The sequence below is a fragment of the Dunckerocampus dactyliophorus genome, chromosome 13, assembly GCF_027744805.1.
Source record: "Dunckerocampus dactyliophorus isolate RoL2022-P2 chromosome 13, RoL_Ddac_1.1, whole genome shotgun sequence".
Lineage (NCBI taxonomy): Eukaryota > Metazoa > Chordata > Actinopteri > Syngnathiformes > Syngnathidae > Dunckerocampus > Dunckerocampus dactyliophorus.
Window position 1 is genome coordinate 28,691,233 of NC_072831.1, and position 23,595 is coordinate 28,714,827.

The window sequence follows — 23,595 nt, forward strand, 5'->3', positions numbered from 1 at the left end:
TGAATGCATGGTCGGCCCTTTAATAGTTTAAAGCAGAAGATAGTGAATTAGTATGCAAGAGGCTATGATTACACACAGGCTAGCAATAAAATACAAGACAAGTGAATAAACACACACACACACAAAAGAGGGAAATGCTGCACTCGTGTGGGGAAAAGCAGCAACGTCGCTTCACTTCCGGAGTAACACGCCTACCAATCATGTGCGGCGTTCAAAAGCACATGCGATCCTGGTATATTTGCGATTTTATGAATAAATTCAGTTTTGACTCATTTAAACAGATAATTTGTTATATATTCATGCTTATTACTTTTACAAAAATGTTTGTATTCTTAATTTAATTTTTTACACTCGCACAATTTGGGAAAAGCGTAATTTCTGACAGTCCCTAAAAGCACCATTCTGTCCGACTGTCGAGGAAGAAGTGAAGGAATCCAGAAGTTGTCCACCACCGAGTTCGCATACCTGACTCAAGGAGGAGATCAAGTCTCGCCGCAGGGAGGGTTAACGGTAAGTACCGACCTTCCCCGAGTGACTTAACCCAGCCTTTATCTTCCTCGCCGCGTCTGTCGGCATTGTTGTTTGGGTGGTGGCGTGAGGTGGTTGTGTCCGGAAAAGCGGAACTAGCTTAGCTAACTTGACTAGCTAGCTTGTTGGCTAGTCAGGCGACTTCCTTGGACCCTGCCGGTTGTTGACAGCTTTCCCCACAATGTAAGTCATTTGTTATGCTTTTGATACGTACATGGGTTGATTTTACATATAAACCGGCCTAATTTTTGTGCCTTTTCCTTTTCATTTGATCACTTTTTGTCTTTCACGCCAACGTCACCTGTTTGTCAAGTGACCCTCAAAGTTGTTCGTTTCTCGCGAGCTCATCACTTCCTACCTCGAACACACCGGAAGTGATTCTGTTTTATCAACGTTCTTAATTTGGCTACTGTGTTGTAAAGACAACAAACCTGTTTTTATGGGGGGGGGGGTGTTCTAAGCATATTTTTGGCTCCATTTGTTTGTGGTTGTTTGATTTTGTGCACAATAGAGCTTAAAGCCCCTTATATTTTTTTTAGAACATTCAATAAGTGCAGTGTAGGAAGTAGACTTGAATCCGAATCAGTCAGTGTGAATGCCCGCAGCAGGGAAGAAGCCAGGACGTCATTGTGTGCTCCACCGCTAAGATCTGGAGAAACCGGTTTGGGTAGAAAAACCAGAACTCTTTTAAAAAAAGACCTCATGAGTTCATTTTCACCTGATATGTGATGGAAAAAATGCAATACATGGACATAATCGAGTAGATGAGCACAGCGTACCTATCCTGACATTCTCCAGTTGTCTCCAATATATGCAAATTAAAATGCAGTTCTTCAAATAAAGTCATCAAATTCCTGTAATACAAGGGATGCGGGCGTCACTTTAAAAAAAAAAAAAATTAAACCAACCCTATGCTGAGACGGTTTTTTTTATATTAAAGAAAAAAACAGCATGCAGGCTCAGCAGCTTTGTTTTATCGCAGACAAAACATATTAGTATAAACTTTTTTTTTTACATTACTTTAAAACATTTTTTAAACATATTTCAACTTTCTTCTCATGTTTTATCACGTAATATTATATCTTTATTCACATAATATTCTGACTTTATTATCGTAATATTATAGTTTTTACCCAACACATTTTCATCAAATTGCAACTTATTCTTTTGTTTCTCGTAATATAACAGCTTAAAAAAAGAAACCATATTTAAGTCTTTAATATTTTCTCATAATATGACGACTTTATTCTCCTAATATTTAGTATTTTTTTATAAAAAGTACTACTTTTTTCCATTTTTGCTTTTCTTTTTTTTAATGATTCTTTAATTGTATTTTAGAATGTGCTGGGGGCCGATCAAAAAAAAAAAATTAAATTCTCTTTTTCTGCGATATTCAGACAATAACGAGAGTAACACTGATTCAAAATTAGAATGTTTGTGATTGATTATGATTTTTATTTAATATGATTTTTATTTAAGTGCCATTTTTGCTGAAAAGAGACACTTATTTTCATCAAGGTGTTTTTGTCTTCGTCTTTTATTATGTTCATTAATTTCTTTAAAAGCTCTTGACATTCCAATTACAACATGAAATACTCTTGATGAATTAAAGTTTATTGCTTTTGATACTGCGTACTCGTATTATGCCATATATTATCATTACATTCATGAAAAAATAGTCTGAAAATATTGTTGATAATAATATTGTTTATCAGCAATCATTTGTAGGACAGTTATCGTCCAGCAAAATTTGTTATCGTGACAGGTCTATATGGAGGGGGAAGGGTGGCAATCTAAAAGCAACAGTGGTAAATCTCCTAACGAGTTGACCATCTTTCCTTTTGCCTTTTCCGCTCAAAAGTGCCATCGCTGCAGATTTGAGTGCAAAGGAAGCAGCAGGAACTTTACAGTAAGCACAGTTCCCACAAGGTGTGCACTGGGAAACTGGAGATGATTGTTGTTAGTTTTTACAATTAACTCTGCTGCAGTGCTTATAAATATCTTGCCCGTCATTGAGTTGAAGCTTTCAGAAACAAACCTATTGAACCGGTGATGCTTACATGAGCATGAACGTCCTCACAGGATAGCGTGTTGGGACTTGCAGCCTATTTTGTCCTCCGGATGCAAAACTTTTTACTTTAAAGCCATAAAATGAAGGGGGAAAAAAAATCAACATTACTATTTCATAGTAAAAGTAAGCTTGAAGTAGACGTTCCATATTATTGTATGTTTCAACACTTTTAAAGAAGTCTCAGGAGTTCTACAATAGTGCATTAGAGGTGTGTTAGCCTCGATGCTGGAATTTTGACAGTTTAAAAATGATTTTAGGAAGCCCTACTTGCAAACACGGCGTTTTGTGCATCTGTATTAATGGTAATGAGTGTGTCTCTCCAAGAAGGGCTATTGTGTACCCTCGTTTATGGCAATTAATTGGTTCCAGCCCCCCCCCCTCTAACAAAGTAATTTATAAATGCAATATTTTTGTAGTTGGAGCATAGAAAACTTGTTTGCAACCATCTAAATAGGTTTTTTTTAAACATTATTAGAGCCCTCTAGATTTTTGGAGTTCCGCAAATGTTTTTGTTTGTTTGTTTGTTTGTACATGGAGAACATAGCTGTGGTGACTATGAAGAAGTGTGAAATATCTCAACGTGCGTTGGCTGCACTAATTCCGCATGTGGGGTGCACAACACACATTGGAGTCCGCAGGTGTGATGTATGTAATGTTAGTATTCGCCTTGTTTTCATGTCTTCATTCAACACACCATGCACACTCACACATTTAGAAACCATTTCATCGACAGGTAGCCTACATACAAGTGTTGAGTTGAATTGTTGTCGGCAAGTGATTAGAAAAGAATTGAACCTGAAAATGAAAGATCTGAAAGTGTAAAAAAAATAAGATGTGAGAATCTCCGATATGAAAGTGAAAGATGAAAATAATTTATTAAAAAATATCACCAGAGTGAATCATAATTATATTTAACCTGAACATTTTTTTGTGCACTTATTTTTAATTTGAATACGCAGATGTGGTTTTCCAAATTCAATAACAAGACTTAAGTATTCAAATTGTATTTCTTCAAGTGCAAAACGTTTGGCCCTAATGCAGGTTGGGGGCGGGCGTCTTTAACATAACTAGAGTAGCATGTGTAAGCTCAGTCTTCTGACTGCCACGCAGCTCTTTGCACTCTTTGTGCATACATGCTGACGTGTGTCTTGTAAAAATGTTCATGTACTTTCCCCTGCCAGGCTTCAGTCTCATGACTGCAATCCACGCCTGCTCATCACTCATTGTTAGCCAAAACTTTGTGTGTTTGTCCTTGTCATTTGTTATCATCTTGAACAAGCCCTCGCGGAAACGACCTGTTTTCTTCTGTTTACATCCTACTATAGCGTTTCTATCTCATATGACTGTACTCAACCTTCTTCTGCTCACTGTTTGTTCTGTTTGATGGTGTATGTGATTAGTCTACCTAATAACCACTTTTGAAAAATTGTGCTGTTGCCTCTCAGGCCGCAGAATATCGAGCTCGGTGCCACGGGAGGAGCATCCAAACAGGACAGCAGCAACATGGACAACATGACTGTGGAGCAGATCGCCGCCAGGGCCAACCAAGTGACCGATGAGGTGCCCAAAGTCCACTTCATACACTTTACTGAGTCTCAAAACACTTCTTTTTTTATCTAGTGTTTACAGTTACTAATAATTAATATTCTGCATTAATTCAGTATTAGCAACATCCTGCTAGGCTGGGTTGTCTCTCTTGTGTCAACACCGACTTCTATTTATTTATTGAACTGTTGTTTAGCACTCCTTGTCTCTGAAAGCAGCACGACTTATGTGCACCTAACTCAAGTACTGTTTACGTCTAGTACACAACCTAGAACTCGCGACGCGTGTTGTTCCTGCGTGGGAATGCATTGTCACCACCACTTCCTGCATCCGTGAAGCAGGCAGCACCACCCTCGCTTCATTAATTCCTCCATTTACAAGGGCATCTACAAGATGTTCAACTGCAGAGAAGAATCAGTCATTGCAGAAAGATACAGGTGTATGTGTATTATGTCATAGCTGCAGAAAGCGAATGCGGAAAGAGCAGGAAGAAGGCATAAACTACAAAAAAGAAAGCACGGACAGTGTGGGACAGGGAACTGCTGACGAGAAGACATCACTTTGCACTATGTTCAGTTATTAACAGAACTTCCCAGGGAAGATCCAAGAGGCTACAGAAATTACTTGAGAATTCCCCCCTGACTTGCTCCAAGAGGCTGGAATAGTTCAAGGGATAGTTTGGATTTTTTGACATGAAGTTGTATGAAATACCCATCACCAGTGTAGTCCATCAACGGTGGCTTACCCCGCTGAAGATGCATCCGCCGCGACGTCGCAGCCATCTTGTTTACGTATGTGTTCCACAGCAGATGAAGATGTGAGGGGCGCAGCCATTTTCATCACATACGCAGCAATGGACAGCCGGTGGCATGCATTAATATGACGTCAGAGAAAGTAAAGCCAAGCGATTTGTGAGGTCATGCAAATGCATTACTCTTTTGAATGCATATTGTTTGGAGAAGCCAAACTCCTTACTTAAGTAACCCAATAACTAACCCGTAATTACGTTTCATTTAACTTCCAAAAGCCGACACAATGCGTTCAGTGCTGGCGGCTGACTTCCAAGTTGTAATTTCCTCACCAAATGTCCCATAAGAATAGGAAATAATGGTACAGTGGAATCTTTTGTTCCAGAGACATCATATTCAGGGGTCATGCAAGTGTAAAAATAAGTTAAGCGTTTCCTTAGCATCTGTTTGGTAGAGTAGTCCGACTCTGGATGTTAATTAGTGCAATAAGCACCACTTCCAATGCGCTGTTGAGCTCATTTTGTCAGCTTGCAGAACATTAGTCCATTCGCTTTCCACCAGTCTGTGTTGTCATGCTATGTCATGCAGTTCTGCAAAACCCCTGATTGTTTTAAAACAAAACTGAATTTAGCACACAACCTTCACTGATAAGAACCTCAGATCAATAATAAACCATGTCTGTACACTTTGAAACAACACAAGTCATCATTTGTGTGGTCAGATATTTGTGATATCCGATACATGACCTCCAATGCTTTGTCTTGATCTACTTGTAAGCCCATTAGCTCCAGTACCTCCACTTGTTATCATGGCCGTCACTTCTCTTTTCGTGCACGTGTGTGTGGTTGGTTTATGATGTCATCTGCAAATATTTCTTTCTCTCTTCCTTCCTTCCCTCTGCCACGCCTGCCCAGCGGAGGGCACAAAGGTGTCTCTGCAGCCTCGCTTTGGGTAACTGCAGAATCATTTCATAAACAAATATGTGTCTGTGCAATATTTTATGAATATTTTAGTGAAAACATTTTTTTTAAAAACATTTGTAGAATAGGTCTCTTCTGGCAGGAAAGCAAAATAAAGATTAAAATACTGTCTTAGAAAAGTAGTTAAAAAATAGTTTAAAAAATACTTGTTTGTATATACATTTTTTAAAGAAAATAAGTTAAAGAAATCACTAATATACTGTACACATGTATGCAGTTTTTTATATGTACACTTTTTGAATATAAAAATGTAGCTATATCTTTAATCTATAATTTTTTATATATAACAAATTAGAAAACAATGCATATAGAGCTGTATTTGAAAATATAGCTAAAATCTATTTCAATGTTTTGATAATTGTTTTACATTTAAATCTATAATGTAAAAAACATTTTTATAGAAAAATAATAAATATAGCTAGCCAACTCTTGGACACTTTCTGGTGTCATTTCTAGCAAAAAGATACACATTCATCAAATAAATGTTCAAATTGTTAAATGTCAAAATTCAGCCAGGGTATGAATGCACAATGATTAGGCAGGTGTTTGAGTATACATTTTACATATATAGTTCTAAAAATAACTATAACAACAACTTAGGGCTGGGTGATACAGACCAAAACTCATATCCTGATATATTTATGTTGAATCTCAATATACCATATATATCCCGATGTCTTTGCCACAAAGCGAGTTTAGTCAAAATCAAATATGCGTGTGAAGTTGTTTCATTAAAATTAAAAAAATGTTACTGAAAAATATAAAATAGCTAAAATAAAATAGTTCATTCTCTTTTTGAAATAAATATAGAAAAAGTCAAATGTAATCATCAGTCTTCTTTATAACAAACCTTTAGCTATACTGAAATCCTAAGCTAATACCAAAAGAGCAAAATATGTAATAAGGTGCCCCGTTTATGAAGACATTTTAAATGTCAGCAGCAACTTAATGCTTGACTTTGAACAGTATTATTTTGCGCTGACACACACAGCAAAGATGAGCCAGACCTCCGTGTTACAAGACAACAGAGCGAATCCAGTCCATATCCATATGAGCGATATGTTTGCTTTTGATGTCATTCTTTAAAGAAATATCGTCCATCCGTCTATTTTCTATGCCGCTACTCCTCATGAGGGTCGCAGGGGTATGCTGGAGGCCATCTAAAGAAATATAGTTTCAAAATATTGATATATCGCCTAGCCCTACAACAACTGCAACACTCTCACTTAATCCAAAATGTTGAAGCTTAAACTGAGTATTAAGCAAAAGTGAGGGTTTTCTTTTTCTTTCTTTGTGCGTGCATCTATTGTTGTGTATGGTTATTTACAGTATATTACATTTTCCCTTCTCACATTTTCATCTCTTAAAAATGCACTGCCTTTTACAAAAAGACACAATTATATTAATAATGATAAAAAGATACTGGCAATAAATAATAATAGTGAGTTTTGATTGACGCTGCCCGAAAGGTATTAACGTATCAGTGTGTTTTTATTATTGTGGTTGTCGTCGATAGCTGGCTAGAAATAGAAACAGGAGGGCGTAGCCCGCCTGGACCGACAACATTCCATGTCGGGTCCTTGCATGCTCCTGCCTTGCTTGATAAGTGGGCGGGGCATGACTTGTGCACAATTTTATGAATATGATTTGGGTCACTTCCTGCACGATTGTTTGTTTGTTTGTTTGTCTTCCTGTCTTATTCAGTCATGCCTGGAAGATGAATAAATCCAAATGTGTCTTAAAGGCTTCCATTTTGTTGTCCACAGTCATTGGAAAGCACACGCAGGATGCTGCAGATGGCGGAGGAGGTGAAACACACAAATATCTTTCCATAGTGTCGTCCTGAATGGGCGTGTGGATGTGTGACACGTGTATTCCTGCTGTTTGCAGAGCAAAGAGACGGGCGTGAAGACCATGGTGATGCTGGACCAGCAAGGAGGTGCAGCTACTTCTCATTTTCCCGCGCGTGAAACGTAAAAGACGCTTTGTGTTGTGACGCGGCTGCGGCGTGTTTCAGAGCAGCTGAAGCGCGTTGAGGACGGCATGGATCAGATCAACCAGGACATGAGGCTGGCTGAGAAGAACCTATCGGACCTCTCAAAGTGCTGCGGACTCTGCATCTGCCCGTGCAACAGGTACGCTCTCAACGCTTTGGCTACTGCCACCATTTTGTGTGTGGATGTGTCACTTTTTTTTTTTCTCTGTGTGAAGTAGGGCTCGGCGACATATCGATATTTTTAAAAATATCGATATTTACTTTAAGCACGATATCAAAACCAACCACATCGTTGATATCGATATAGACTGGGTTTGCACTGTATCTCCCTCATCCCTGCATGCAGGAGGAGGAGCGGAGCAGAAGCCCAGCGGCTCCAGTTGAAGCGACGGCGTCTGCGGTGGACGAATGAGTCAGCAAGGAATAAGCGGTAGCTCAGTTAAAAACCTGCTGACAACGATGGACTTGCGATGTCCAGCGAGCTCCGCAGTCACAATTATTTAGCACGATGAGCTCTACCACAAATGTAAAAGGAAGTTAGCCTGACGCACTTGACAGGTTGGTGTTCCTGGCACAAAATAAGGACATGCTTGTATCTTCTAAAAATGTTTACCCAAAAATACTACAGTAATAATACTAAGTATTTTTGAGTAGCTGACATTTTAAAATTTCCTCTTAAACCGGGCACTCCTTCATATTTTGTTCTTTTGCTATTAGTTGAGGATTTGAGCATAGCTAAATGGTTGTTATAAAGAAAGATTATATTTGACTTTTCTATATTTATTTCAAAAAGAAACGGCCTACTTATTTTTTTTCTTGTGCATCTTGCATGAAGCCTTAAAATGTCAAACATCCTCATGTTAAGTATTTATTTTTAATAACATGCGTTTTTGGCTTTGATTTTGTCTAAACACACTTTGCTTAAAAATATCGGGATATATATTGTACTGTTTAATATATCGGGTTAGGAGTTTTTCCAAAGAGAGCTCTGGTTAGCGCCGTCATTTCAACCAGGCAGACTTTTATGACCCTGCCTCTAAAAAGCACTGGAATCAAGAAATGTCAGGAACAGGAATCGAAACAAGGAATCAGAACCTGAATCGTTCAAAGTCAAACTCTATACTGTTTTTATCTTTGCCACGGCATAGACAAGGTTCTTGCTTCAATATACAGAAGGTTCAAACACGTTTGACTTGTCACTTGTTACATAACATAGTGGGGGGAGGAACCCCTCTATACTGTATTTGTTTTTGTAACTGTGTAGGTCTGGCACAGCTATATTGTGTTGGATGTTCTTTCAAAACAGTAGGGTTCTTGCTCCAATATACAAAATGACCATAAAACTATGATTGACGAACCGTACGTCGATGAACTCACGGACCAGTCACACTGCTCATTTCTGGAAGAAGCAGCCGTTAGTTACGTTGTATATTTCTCTCTCAAAGCACCAAGTCTGATGTAAACAAAAGCTCTTGCTCTCAAAAATGGCGCCACGGCCCACAATGCATTGCGCAATCACATGCTCTTTCCAGCCCTATAAGCAGCAAGCATTCAGAAGAGGTTTGTAATGTTTGGCTTGGCCAAGGAAAGTATATTTGTGTTTGTGTGTTGTTGTTGTTGTTTTAAATATATACACTTTTGTTAGACTTCCAAGTTGTGTGTGTATCAGTACTCATTTTGAGCACATTCAACAGTACCGTGAAAATAATAACCGTGATCATTTTGGTCACAATTTTGATATGAAATTTTCATATCATTATATTCCTAGCTTCTTGCTTGTTTGATGACGTGTCATTCGTCACATAATATATTGTTGGGGGAAACCCCTCTGTACTGTGTATTTATTTTTGTAACTGTAGATTTAGCGCGGCTATCTTGTGATGGATGTTCTTTAAAATCAATGGGGTTCTTGCCTGGAGCATGCTTTTATGTGCCTACTGCATATGTGGTGGCTTCAGAAGTGTGTGTTGTGTGGGCAAGTAATGACAATGAACGTTCCCACAATGCTGTCGCGTTGAAGGAGCGGATTCTTTGATGACTACCAAAAGATGAGGTAGGAACGCGTACTCGCCCTTTTTCATGCTCTTGTTGTGCTTGAACCTGCCCTCCCCCCAACCCCATTCGCTGGTTCTGATGGTCCGCTCTCTCCAGGGTGACATCTATCGAGAACGACTCTCGATACAAGCGCACGTGGGGCATCGGAGGAGGCGACGCCGAAAGCAACGCTGACCCCGGTTCCAAGGTGGTGTCGAGGCAGCCGTCGGCTGTGCGTAACGGCCAGGCGGGTCATGTCAACGCCCCGCCGCCGTCCGGCCCGTACATCAAGAGGTTCGTTATTTTTTGTTTTTTTTAACGACTGTATTGTTAAAATCACGTGTATGGCGCGCTCTCTAACTACAACATGGCCGCCGCAGGATAACCAACGACGCCCGTGAGGACGAGATGGAGGACAACCTGAACGCCGTCGGCGGCATCATCGGAAACCTGAGGACCATGGCGGTGGACATGGGCACTGAGATCGACAAGCAAAGCAAACAGATCGACCGCATCACCGACAAGGTCACTTCCTCTTATTGTAGCAGCGTTACATTTCTTGGAATACTACCAGCCTTTTTCCTCAAAAAATACAACTTTCCATAATATTACCTCAAAAAATACAACTTTTTAAAACTTTTTTCTGTGATATTACCTCAAAAATTCAACCTCTACTTTTTGGTAATATTACCTTAAAAAAAATCAACATTGTTTTTGTAGTATCTCAACTTCTTTTTTCATATTACCTAAAAAAATATATTTTTTTTTTCATAATATTAGCTAAAAAAAAAACAACTTTTTTTTTTACAACTTTTTTTCAGTTTTAAAAGTTGTAATTTTTTTTTAGGAAAAAAACGTTTTCATTTTTTTTACTTTTCTGTAGTATTACCTTTTTTTTTTTTTTAAATGTTTTTGTAATGTCTGGAAATATACAAATTTTTACATTTTTAAAAACTTTTTTGTCTGTAATATTGACAAAAAAAAACGAGGAACTGTGATCGTTTATTCATTTTTGAACAAGATATTGCAAGGGATTACTGTACTACTTTTTTAACAAATACTTGTAATCTTTAGCAATTTACAAAACTCGTCTCAAATTAAGATTATGGCTTTTTGTTTTTAAATTGCAACATTTTTCCTCTTTAAAAATGCTTTTTTTAACAACTTTTTTTATAGAAAAAAACTACCTTTTTGTTATAGTATTGCGCCTTGTGAAAAAGAGGCCGCTACAGTTTCATTGTTAGGGACGAGCATGACGAAGTGTGGTGTTGCGGGTTTACTTTCTAACATGTTGGTTTGCTTCTTTCCAGGCGGACATGAACAAACTGCGCATCGACGAGGCCAACACGAGAGCCACCAAGCTCATCAACTAGGGAGCAGCTAGTACACACACACACACACACACACACACACACACACACAGCGCCACACCACGCAAGAACACGCATTGATCTCGCTAGCAGAGCTGCAAGACGAGTAGAAAAGAAGATACGGGACAAGTCAAAGGTATTGACACGCCTTCTCATTGACTAGCATGACAAAGTGTCTCCAAACTTTTCTGTGCGTGTTTGTTTTTTTAATGAATTGGGACGCCCTTCGACTTGCACAAGCAGCATTCACGTCAAAATGTCAAAATGTCACACTGCCGTTTGCTGCTCCTCCATACCAAAAATTGTTGTGAACAACTACAGTACATGTAGTACTTGTAGTACATGTACTTGCAGTACAAGTGTCCAAGTGTGTAATTATTCATGTGTATAATTTACTATTTAATTCTTTTCTTTCAAGCAGAGCTGTGAATAAACTTTCCCTTTTTCTAAATATATCATTGAAAAGCGTGCTTCAATCATGAAGTGCCCAACACCCCCACACCCCCTTGTGCTAACGCTGCGTGGAAGGGAATGGAGATTGTAAATACAATTAGCATTAGCGTGTTAGCATTTCCGTGTAAATAAGCTGACATGCATCAAATCAGCTGCACAAAAAGACTTTTCCTTTGTGTTTTGTTTCATGCTGGCCTTTTTGTTGAATGGTTAGTCAATAAAGCTATGACAGGATGATCATTGCTCGTTCTTTAATTGATCAACAATGACAGGAACCTTGCAAATGTACATCCATGTTGAATAATACTTGTTGCTTGTGTCCTTCCAAAAGCCCGCCCTCCGCCCCTGCCCTCCCACCAGGGGAAAAAAGGTCATAATATTAGCTATTTCCTGTTTTCACACAAAAGTGCAAAAGGCAGATTAGTACCAAGTTGGAAGGCGATGCAAATGAAAGCTTGAGGAATAAAAACAAAACGTGTGCATTTTGAAAAGTGTACTCGTGTGCTTCACCAACATCATGTTCTTTACACCCCTTCAGAGTAAAATAGCGAACATTAGCACCATCCATCATAAATTAAAAATAATAGGTTGAAGAAACACTATTGTAACCCATTTCTCATAATACCTCATCTTTTATTCTCATAACTTTTCTTGGTTACAAAAAAAACATTGACTTCTCATACCTTTTTCCAAAAATAAGTTAGTGTAGGACTTTTTGTCTCAACTTAATTCTCATCAAATGCCTTTTTAAAACAAAATCACTCTTTTTTTTTTATTTCTCATAACTCATTTATTCTTAAAACTTGTTAAATTTCTTTGTTACAAAAAATTCTGACATGTCACTTTTCAAAAATCTCAAAATAAAAAAAATCAAATATTTGAACCTATTTTTCATAACACTCATTTAAATGACAATATTCTGATTTCTTGTACCACACTTTTCAAAAATCTCAAAATTACAAACTTTGTCTCAATTGTCAGAAAGTTACCTTTCAAAATAAAATACTTTTACCCGATTTCTCGTCACTTATTTATTCCTATAACTTCGAAACTTGTAGAAATATTTAAAGATGTTTTTTCTCAGATAAAACCCTTTTTTGTGATATTTGAAATATTCGATTACATTACTCCTTTTAAAATGACTTGACATTTTGATTTAAAAAAAATTCAGACTACTTTTTTTCAATACCAAAAACGTAGTTATACGTTTTTTTATAAACCCGGATGCCCAATCAGGAGGTGCTGATGCAACTCCTCACAGGTGGATCAGGCTTGAAAGCAATTGTAATGTTATAAAAACGTCCACAAGGTGGCAGAAGTGCATGTTTAAAGCTCGGCAGGACTCATGAGGGAAAGGAGACACACATACCAGGAAGAGGAAGTGGGAGAGCGTGGCGTGCAGAAGGTTGGATAAACTGACAGAGCAAAAATGACAAAAAAAAAAAAGGCAACTTACACTTGAGGAGTGCTTTGGTAACAAGTAGTCATCTTTGAAGGATAGAGAAATAAAAACTAAACTTTTCCCGGGTGAAAATAGCCCCTGGGCAGCACTTGTACACCCCCGTTGTGTAACATCCTTTTCATAGTATTTACTGTATTTTTTGTTCCTACTAGTGTGGCTCTAACATTCCCCGGTGCTGATGTGAACAAGTACTACTAGAATACTACTGAGCCTGAATGCATTTTTAAATAACTTCTTATTTCAAATCCCCCTTGTGAGTTTGTGTTCCAAATGCACCACGGTATGATTACAGTTGACAAGGTGTGTGTGTGTGTGTGTGTGTGTGTCAGATGTAAAAGGTCACGAATTGTACATGCGGCCACAGTTTAAAAAAAACGCCACCATTCTTTGGTTGTGTAAAAGGAGCTTTAAAGAAAAATAGCAAAGACGACGTGTTGTCTTAAATAGAAGCCATGTTACGTGTGGCAAAATATTACAAAAAAAAGCCTGCATAGATTTGCGTGCTGAAATTTATTGTACACAAATACGGCGTGCCAGCGACCCCTCCAAATGGTGCTTTTATTTCTTCTTGGCAAAGCGACTGAACTTCTTGTCTTTCTTGGCGGGGGAGGAGGCCAGCGGGGGCAGACTGAGGGCTTTGGTGGCCTCGTAGGACCCGCTCGCTGCCGCCTCTTCCTCGGCCAGGGGCTGGACGGCCCTCCCCATCGCCTGGCTCCAACGCTGGAGCTCCTCCTGAAAGGAACGCAAACAGAACACTTGGAATCTTCTCTTTGTTTAAAAAAAGAAAGGACTTGAATGTGCAGTACCTCGTCTTTACACTGGAACAAATATTCATTGCCGTCGGCGAGGCTGTCGGACGAAAGAGAAAAATGGACGTGAACGTGCGTGAAATGGTGGCGGCCGATACTCCAAACGTCTGTCTCACCGTAGTTTGGCCACGTGCTTCTTCTTCTTGTAGTTGGTCAGCAGCTCCCAGCTGCCGTTGGACAGCAGCAGCGGCTCCTCGCCGTGGAAAGTGGCGCCCTGGCCAACGCTTTTGCCGTCCTTGTAGACCGAGAGCTGACCGAGCTTCAGGACGCAGTACAAGTTGTTCCACGACCTAAACGCATGTCAATGACATATCATCATCATCATCATCATCATACACACCAGCGGCTGCAGCCTGACAAAAATAAAAAATACTTTAGCTACGTCAACAACAAAAACATAGTCAGGGGAGATTTGATTAAAACATCCTTGTAATAGTATCACTTTTTTTTTTACTTTGAAAATGATAACATTTATTCTCATACAATTTCACTTCATTTTTTGTGACTTTTTTTCTTGTAACATTTATTCTCATAGTTTTAACTTTTTGGGGGAGAAGGGTGGGGGTTTTTCTTATAAAATGCAACTTTGGGGGGGTTTAAGTTTCATGTAAAAATACATTTATTCTCCTACAATGTAAGTATTTTTTTCTTTTTTTCAAGAAAAACATCCTCACTGTCTTAAGACTTTTCTAATAAAAAGACTATTTTTCATCGTAAAATGATTTTCATCTTGGAAAAAAATAGATATTTTGGTACTTTTGTCCAAGCATGACAAATTTTTCATAATTTTCAACTTTTTGTTCTTTTTTTTTAAAGTAATATAACAAAGTTGTAATTTAATGAGAATGCATAATTACATTATTTTAACGATAACATAATTTAATGATTATTTGTATGACGTTCTTCTCGGAAAATGCATCAGTCATTAGGGATGCTCCGATCATCCACCAGTAAAATTGGCCGATACCGTTAGCGATCACATAGATTAAGTGTACATTTTTCACTAAAAAACATTAAAACATGTAATTTCATATCTTAGTTCAACCCAAAGAAAGCAAAGGTTTTACCAGAATATTAACAAAATGCTGGTATCCACAACTCCCATTTTGTATTTCACAATGCATTTCTTTCTAGTGTTCTCATGTTGACTGAAAACCTGAATCAAAAGCAGGCGCCTCGTGGTCGTGGGGGGGCTCGCTGGTACCACGTTGGTGACCTCTGGGCTTTATGATATGAAAGGGGAATATTTGACTTACTTTTTCAAAATCACTGGTCAAACTTAAGGATCAGGCGCCTTCTGTAAGGAGACTTTGGATGCAAGAGCATCCAGCAGGACCCCAGGCAGTCGGTAAACCCCGTTTCCTCCACCGCTAACAACGTCCGGCCATAATTCAACCGCTGTTCAGACTATCATGCGTGTCCCGCGTTTTGCTAATTAGCTGCCACCCGACCGACGATCACATCGTGAGCTGCGAAAACTCAACACACCATGCCAAGTGCCTGCCCCCCAAACGCCGCACGCACGCTTTTTAAGGCGTGTTTTGCAGGGTGCAAAACTTAAACCACTCACACAAGGACAGGAAGTCCCACATGGCGGTCATTGCTTGTTTTGGCTGTGTGAAGGGAAAGTGGGCGTGGGCTGATCGGCGAACGAGCTCGGCGTTTAAAGTAAGTATTGGCATATGCCAATACCGTGCTTTTTCACAGAAATCGGACGATCTGTGGCTGAACTTTCAGAGCCTCATTAGACTCATTTTTCTGAAAGATTTAAAGATTTTGTTGACGAGGACAGAAGTTCCAAAAAAAATAAGTTTTCTTGAAAAAAAGAACGCTGATTTTGTTTGTTGTGATATTCCGGCTTTCTCATCGGATTTAGCTTTTTTTATTTCTCCAAACATTGCATTTTTATTTGTTTAAAATGATGACTTTGTTCTCGTAAAACGCATCACTAGTAACGCGTTCAGTGGAAAGCGTTTTATGTGCAGTGTTTGTCCACGTGGGAGGAGATGCGCGCAGCAGCTTGAGAAAAATAACAATTCTCCAGGAACTGCTAAGCTCTACCTATTGGAGGCCTTCTTCCCGGAGCCCACCAAGTCGTGCTTGCGTCCCAGCATTCCCTCCTGCAGAATCGCCTGACCTTGTGTTGTTTCCCCGGGCATGGTGGCGGCGCGATGGGCTTCCGGCACGGACGCCTCCAGCTCCAGAGAGCCGCTCTCTTTCATCTTGGACTCAACGGGCGCCGTGGCGTCACCCGGCAACGTGGACTGGAGACGTGAGAGATACTCACATGTTGACAGGACACAAGGTAAGCAAGGGTCAAAGGCCAGAGGGCGTTAGGACTCACCAGAGTTTCTTCTTCCACGGTGAAAAGCTGCGAAGATCCTGCAAAGCCCGTGTCTTCGCTCCTGCACGGAAGGAAGACAGTGTCACACGTGAAGCGCAGAGTACTTTTTATTCCTTGTTTTTCTCAAGCTGCTGTGCCTCCACCCCCAAGGAAAAACAAGCTAGCACACCGACAAGCTTGTACCTGCGGTCTTGGTCCGGGCGTCGCTCGTCTTTAATAAACTGCTCCATTTCCTGCTGCTGCTTTCTCAGCTCCAACAACTCCAACTGCAACACAACACACACTTTCTAAAACCTGATTCTCCTCCCACGGTGTTGTCCCGTTAACACTTGTGTCCTAATGACTTGTTTCTCCTAAGACTTCGACTGGAACATTTGGATTTTTTTCTTAAAAATGTTATTTTTTGAAAATTTCCTGTGAGATTTCAGCCTCTGCAATTTTCTTTAGTTTTACTTTATTGCAATATTCAATGACATGTTGCAAAAAAAAAAAAAGTATGACATTCTCATGATCCATCCATCCATCCATTTTCTATACCGCTTCTCTTCTTGAGGGTAGCAGGGGCATGCTGGAGCCTATCCCAGCGGACTTCGGGCAACAGGCGGGGTACACCCTGGGCTGGTCGCCAGCCAATCGCAGCATTCTCGTGTTATTCTTGTAAAATTACGACTTATCTTCCCAAAATATAGGCCTCTTTTTAATAATATTAGAGCTTAAAAAAACCTTATCCCTAATATTAGCACTTCATTCTTGCAAGATTCCATATCGACTTAAAAAACGTTCATCCATGATCCTTTCATGATAATTCTGAGTTTTTTAATTTTTTTATTTTAACATTCTTGTGAGGTTATGACTTCTTTTCTCAAAAATATGCCTCTTTGTAAAAGTATTACAACTTAAAAACACTTTTTCTCTCATATTATGACTTCATTCTTCCAAGATTCAGATTTCTTCTGCAACGGCCAAATTCCTGAATCAAATTTTTTGTTGTGATATTCCACATTTTTTTCATTGCATCTTAATTTTCTTAAAACTATAGCGGTAGGCCTTTTTCAGGTAAAATAAATCTTAAAAAAAATGTTTTCCCTAGTATTGTGACTTAATTCTTGCAAGCTTCCTGGTCCTTCCATATGGACTTAAAGGGGACCCATTAGCGTATGCTTGCCTCTTTTCTGACCTACAGTCATGGGAAAACTAGACCACCCTTGTTTCTTCAGTTTATTGATCCATTCTGAGCCCTGGTGCAACTAAAGGTTCCTTATATAACGACTTCATTCTCAAAATAACACTTTTTGTCGTAATCTTAACGTTGCATCTTAATTCTCGTAAAATTCCCACTTCAATTAAAAAACAAATATGGTTTTCAATCTTAATATTGCGACTTTACTTTGGCTCTACGACTCTACGTCTCCTGTAAAATCACAGTTTCTTCCCATGTGCGTGCGTCCCCGGGAAGTGTCACCAAAGCTACACGAGGTGGCAGCACGGTACCGTGGTGAGGCGCTCGAGTGCCGAGAAACGCTCCTCCCAGGCGGCCGTGGACTTCTCGAAGGCCTCGTGCCTCTTGAGCAGCTTCTCCACGTCATCCACAGAGTGTCCCAGGTCTTTGCTGCTCACGTAGGGCTCCTGCGCTATGAGCCAGGCCTCGGCCACTGAGGCGTCACGTGCAAACTGACACACCTCCAACACTGCAACGCAGACGACGGGCACGTCAGAGGTTAGATTCTGATTTTACAAACATCATTTGTGACGGAAAGACGCCCACTCACAGAGTCTTAGCCAGTCCCAGCGGTCGTCCCACTTGAACATCATCTCCTTGCGCTTGTCCACCAGCTGGGTCATCTTTTCCCTGATCTGAACAGCAACGCATCACACACAGGTTGTTTTTTTTTAAGTACAGTAATGAAAGCGGTCATTCCAGGCTCACCTCAGCAGAGTCTCTGTGTTTGCGGGCCAGCAGGGCCGTGCCTAAGTCAGTGCAGTCGGTGAATTTGGCCCCCCTGGCCTCGATCTCAGAGCGGATTCCCTGATGGTATTTCTGCAGGAGCTCCACAGAGGACACGTCCCTGCGATTGGAGACGTGTGAGCTTTGTCTACCTCTAGTGGTCAACAGTGGTACTGCAACCCATAGCTGTAACAGCACTTGCTTCCATTGCGGTTGTGTGTGTGACACAATTATTAAATGTGACAGTTTTACTCAAAAAGAAAATATAAGATGTTCAGGTTTTGACTTATTTAATCTAATGAACTGTTTTTAAACTTATTTTGCTCTCATTTTTAAGAAATGTCAGTTAAACATTATCACTTGATGATAATAAATTTTAAAAAAGTAAATATGAAATTAATATAATCAAATCTGACAGTTTTTGACATATTTCTCTTCCGTATTTCTGGAATTATTTTTTTTAATGATTTAATTGAATACGTATTTTTAATTTATTTACGTTGTATGTAATTTTGAAGCATTTGTAAGCTGCTTGTGAATATAAAATACTAGACTATATTTAAAAATCGGCCTAATCTAACTACGATTGATCCTTATCTTTTAATTATTTATTCAATCCATTGTTTTTGTGATTTTAGATTAGTGTTTGCTTCATTTTATTGCAAGAGAAGGTATTCAGTAAGTCCAAAATAAATAAAAAGATCTAATATAAAATGACATTTAGCTATGTGTCATTATTCCAGTGAGTTGGATCCGTGTCCTAATAATAAATCCATCAAATGTTCTCACCTGGGCTTCTCCTGGGTCTCTATCTGCTGGATGATGCTCTCCATCCAAGCCATCAGGTCTCTGACCATGGTGAAGAAGCGGAACTTCTCGGCCGTGTCCAGCAGCCGCGCCCTGCGGCCTTCGCAGGCATCCAGGAGGCCTTTCCAGACTTCCAGAACCTCGCTCTCTGTGGACTGGATGGCCTCCACTCGGTCTCCTGCGTACTGAGCACGGAGCCTGGCTGCTGTCTCCTGGAACTGTTGAACCTTGGGAGGACAAGGACGACCAAGTTGGACCATGTACCTGTGGCCGCTAGGGGGCGGCATTTAACGGGATGGCTGCTCTACCTGCTTGCCCAGAGCGCCGATGTCTCTTTCGAAGGCGGCGTGCATCCTGTGGAAGGACTCGGCTTTGCTGAAGTCTTCTCCTACGTCATCAGGAAGCTCCTTCTGCTTGTCGTGGATCTGAAGCACCAGCTCTTTGCCGTCGTCAAAGTACCTTCAAGCATAGAAATAAGACTTTGGACTTTTGTTCTCATCCTCTTTGTCTTCTGCTGTTACTGTCTTTACTTGAGCAGCTCGTAGGACGCCGTGAGGAGCTGCGAGCGCGTGTCGATGAGCTCCAGGAGGTCGGCCCAACTCTCGTTGATGCCGTCCTTCCACTCCGCCATGGTGGCCGCCTCGCTGTGGCCCGCCTCAATCAGCTCGTCGATGGTCTGGTTGACCAGGTCCACCCGCTCTTGACCCAGCATGCCCGTCTCCCGGGCAAACTCTCGGAATTTATCCCTCAGCAGCTGCAGCACGGTTCATAATCAAATGGGAAAAATACGGATCCACACCACAAAAATGACATGTTTCTCTTTTGCCCATATGTCAACCCTTGACAAAATTTTGTAGAAAATATTCTTTATTTTCATCTTGCAAAGGCTATCAAAACAAATCATATCAATACTTTTCTGTAGCTTTACCAAATATTAGGAACAGCACTGTGATTCAGTGTAGGTATGCACTATTGCCAACAATATAGGAATATGTAATATATTAAAAATATTTTTTTTAACACTTCAAGACTATAAAAGAAATTTGTAACTTTTTTTTCCTCCCATTTTAAAAATAATTTTTGTAACATTTTTTCAATATATTTATTTTACCATTACTGTCAAGTGGAAAAACCATTTCAAATTATTATCATGAATTGTTGAATGAATTATATATTTTTTTATTTACACTAAAAATATATATGTATTTTTTATTTTTAAAAAATTGTATTTTAAAAATTATGTATTTTACATTATTATGAATTATATTTTTTATTTATACTAAAAATATATGTATTTTAAATGATTACGAATTATATATATTTTTATTTATACTAAAAATATATATTTTAAATTATTTTTAATTATATAGATTTTTTTATTTATACTAAAAATATATATGTATTTTAAATTATTATATATATATACTGCTCAAAAAAATATCCATTTTGCTAAAATGTCATTGTAGCAACTCAAAATGATTCTCAGTAGTTGTTTGCACGCATGCCTGACAACGTGGGGGCATGCTCCTAATGACACTATGGATGGTGTCCTGGGGGATCTCCTCCCAGATCTGGAACAGGGCTCTGATCTGGAACAATGAGCTCCTGGACAGTCTGAGGAGCAACCTGGCGGCGCCGGATGGACCTAAACATAATGTCCCAGAGGTGTTCTATTGGGTTTAGGTCAGGTGAACGTGGGGGCCAGTCAATGGTATCAATTCCTTCATCCTCCAGGAACTACCTGCATACACTAGCCACATGAGGTCGGGCATTGTCGTGGACCAGGAGGAACCCAGGTCCCACTGCACCAGCGTAGGTTCTGACAATGGGTCCAAGGATTTCATCCCGGAACCTAATAGCAGTCAGGGTGCCGTTATCTAACCTGTAGAGGTCTGTGCGTCCTTCCAGGGATATGCCTCCCCAGACCATCACTGACCCACCACCAAACCAGTCATGCTGAATGATGTTGCAGGCAGCATAACGTTCTCCACGGCATCTCCAGACCCTTTCACGTCTGTCGCATGTGCTCAGGTTGAACTTGCTCTCATCAGGGAAGAGCACAGGGCACCAGTGGTGTAGTTGCCAATTCTGGTGGTCTATGGCAAATGCCAATCGAGCTCTACGGTGCTGGGCAGTGAGCACAGGGCCCACTACAGGACGTCGGGCCCTCAGGCCACCCTCATGGAGCCTGGTTCTGATTGTTTGGTCAGAAACATTCACACCAGTGGCCTGCTGGAGGTCATTTTGTAGGGCTCTGGCAGTGCTCATCCTGTTCCTCTTTGCACAAAGGAGCAGATACCAATCCTGCTGAGGGTTGAAGGACCTTCTACGGCCCTGTCCAGCTCTCCTGGAGTAACTACCTGTCTCTGAGATCCCCCAGGACACCATCCGTAGTCTCATTAGGAGCATGCCCCCACGTTGTCAGGCATGCGTACAAGCACGTGGGGGCCACACAAACTACTGAGAATCATTTTGAGTTGCTACAATGACATTTTAGCAAAATGGACCAGTCTGCTGCATCATTTTTTCACTTTCATTTTTGGGGTGTCTTTGATTTCCCCCCTCTATAGGGTGATCATTTTCATTTCTATCAAATGATGTGGCATCATTTTGTTACTAATACATCACCCACTTATCAGGAAAGATATTCAAGATCATTTTCCCCCCAGTTTAGATCTGATGTGTTTTTGAAGTGTTCCTTTAATTTTTTTGAGCAGTATATATACACACTTTTATATATATATATATATATATATATATATATATATATATATATACAGTATATATATATATATATATATATATATATATATATATATATATATATATATATATATATATATATATATATATATATATAAATAAAACAAAAAACACAAGTTTATTATTGCAATTTTTGGGGGGTTTTAAAGGATTTTTTTCCAAAATTGTTCCAGACAGGGTGACAATGAAGAAGGAACATCATACCGTGACGTGGTCCAGGTCCTGGCCCATCTCCTGAGAGGACGCCACCACGTCCCGCTCCGAGATCCACTGCTCCAGGTCGTCCACCTCGCGGCTGAGCAGGAAGTGCTGGTATGTGTGCTCCAGCTTCCTGCTGCGGTCCTGGGCCAGCTCCCTCAGCCCCGCGTACTGCTTGTCCACCTGGCCCTGACGCCTCATGATCTTCTCGCTGCACGCGCAGTTACCAAAATAAGACATCTTTCATTTCTCCACACTCTTACGTCAACTTCTCGGAGCGCAGACCCGTCAGGATGGTCCTCAGCGAACATCTTCTGGGCCCGGTCCGCCAGATTCCGGATGGAGTCGGCGTAATCGTCCACGGCCTGCTTGAGGATGGTGTGACGCTTCAGACCCAACATGGCGCTCTGCTCGTCCTGCAGCAACAGGAAGCAGGAAGTCAAGTGTGAGCAATCAACCAACGAGAATGCATAGCTGTAGACCACCACGACGTACGCCATCTGGTCTTTTATATCGAAATGTACAGCAACCCTGCTAACCCTACATTTCAGAGTTCAAATAAAATTTTCAAGAAAATGATTTGTGCGAAAATGAAAGGTGTAGAAAAAAAAAGGTAAAACCACCGTTCAACCGAAACTACTGTCGCAATTTGGAACAATAAACCCCCTAAAGTCACACAAAACCCACAATTAAACTACTGTCACGCAATTCATAGTTCAAACAAAGTTCAGACTTTGACCGATATTTTGGGAAAAAATACATCTCGTACAAAACCAGCGTCCTTCGGTTCGAGTCTCATGGAGAAATACACCTCTAAAGTCGGACAAAAACATCTGAACGCCAACCGCAGTCGTACAGTTTCCGATTAATCCCCCAGTGTGAAACCGCTTCATAGAATTCAGAGTTTGACCAAAAAAATACATCTCAAAAGTCAGACCAAAAAAACAAAAACACATTTCTAAAGTTAAAAAAAAAATGAAAGCATAAACAGTCATATAATTCTGAATTTATCCAAAATTTGGGGGGAAAAAATCATCTAAGAGCTCAAAATCCTGGTGGTTGAACCAGATTTGTGAAATTCACATTTTGACCCGATATTTTGGGGAAAAATACATCTCCAATTAATGACAACGTCAACTGCTGTCGTGTTATTTGGAATTTCACCAAAAGTTTCTGGAAAAATAAACGTTGCACAAAATCCCAGTTTGAAACCAAGTCACCGATTTCAGTTTGAGCAAACTTTGCAGGAACAAAGACGCCTCGAAAGTCAGACAAATTCCAAAAGCACTTCATAAAAGTCCGATTTTGATCAAAATTTTCCAAATTGAGCACAATCTTGTAAAATTAAAAAAACGGACCAAAATAAAAGCAATGTTGAAGTGGAATAACAACACACCTTCTTCAACGTACTGTCAACTTACGGACGGTCAGTTCATTAGGTACACCTGCATTCTAACAGTATGGTTACTTTAGTTTGTGAGGGTGAACCTCAGCCAACGGAATTTCCCTGCTGTGGGATAAATAAAGTACAATACAATACA

The 23,595-nt window shown here is 40.0% G+C and overlaps 2 protein-coding genes across 6 annotated transcripts in view; one reads left to right on the top strand and one right to left on the bottom strand.

Annotated features, from left to right (window-relative positions):
• Positions 1-341: 341 nt before the first annotated feature.
• Positions 342-12,416, top strand: LOC129192840 (synaptosomal-associated protein 23-like). 3 transcript variants are annotated; one of them, XM_054797220.1, is made up of 8 exons: positions 342-510; positions 4,045-4,159; positions 7,640-7,681; positions 7,764-7,812; positions 7,891-8,008; positions 10,021-10,197; positions 10,284-10,428; positions 11,214-12,406. In XM_054797220.1, the coding sequence occupies exons 2-8, from the start codon at positions 4,103-4,105 to the stop codon at positions 11,274-11,276; spliced, it is 651 nt and encodes a 216-aa protein (XP_054653195.1). In that variant the 5' UTR covers positions 342-510; positions 4,045-4,102; the 3' UTR covers positions 11,277-12,406. The 3 variants fall into 3 exon arrangements, with proteins under 3 accessions (XP_054653195.1, XP_054653194.1, XP_054653196.1); XM_054797219.1 differs by lacking the exon at positions 342-510 and adding an exon at positions 548-711 and having other exon boundaries at positions 11,214-12,404; XM_054797221.1 differs by lacking the exon at positions 342-510 and adding an exon at positions 5,808-5,844 and having other exon boundaries at positions 4,060-4,159; positions 11,214-12,416.
• Positions 11,970-23,595, bottom strand: part of sptb (spectrin, beta, erythrocytic) — a 38,388-nt gene continuing 26,762 nt past the window's right edge. For 2 of the 3 annotated variants that reach the window (XM_054797216.1, XM_054797218.1), the window contains exons 24-37: positions 22,340-22,470; positions 22,061-22,265; positions 19,624-19,847; positions 19,402-19,552; positions 19,076-19,320; positions 18,269-18,407; positions 18,111-18,195; positions 17,833-18,029; positions 16,525-16,607; positions 16,342-16,402; positions 16,059-16,261; positions 14,114-14,287; positions 13,995-14,037; positions 11,971-13,920 (exon numbers count right to left, since the gene is read on the bottom strand). In XM_054797216.1, the coding sequence (XP_054653191.1) occupies positions 13,747-13,920; positions 13,995-14,037; positions 14,114-14,287; positions 16,059-16,261; positions 16,342-16,402; positions 16,525-16,607; positions 17,833-18,029; positions 18,111-18,195; positions 18,269-18,407; positions 19,076-19,320; positions 19,402-19,552; positions 19,624-19,847; positions 22,061-22,265; positions 22,340-22,470 (2,115 nt within the window). In that variant the 3' untranslated portion in view covers positions 11,971-13,746. Of the gene's footprint in view, positions 13,921-13,994; positions 14,038-14,113; positions 14,288-16,058; positions 16,262-16,341; positions 16,403-16,524; positions 16,608-17,832; positions 18,030-18,110; positions 18,196-18,268; positions 18,408-19,075; positions 19,321-19,401; positions 19,553-19,623; positions 19,848-22,060; positions 22,266-22,339; positions 22,471-23,595 lie in introns of all 3 variants that reach the window. The other variant, XM_054797215.1, reaches the window with a different exon arrangement.

Excerpts from the sequence above, each read along its gene's own strand:
- LOC129192840 (XM_054797219.1), top strand. Across the intron at positions 8,009-10,020 it reads TGCATCTGCCCGTGCAACAG|GGTGACATCTATCGAGAACG; the intron begins GTACGCTCTCAA and ends CGCTCTCTCCAG. Across the intron at positions 10,198-10,283 it reads TCCGGCCCGTACATCAAGAG|GATAACCAACGACGCCCGTG; the intron begins GTTCGTTATTTT and ends TGGCCGCCGCAG.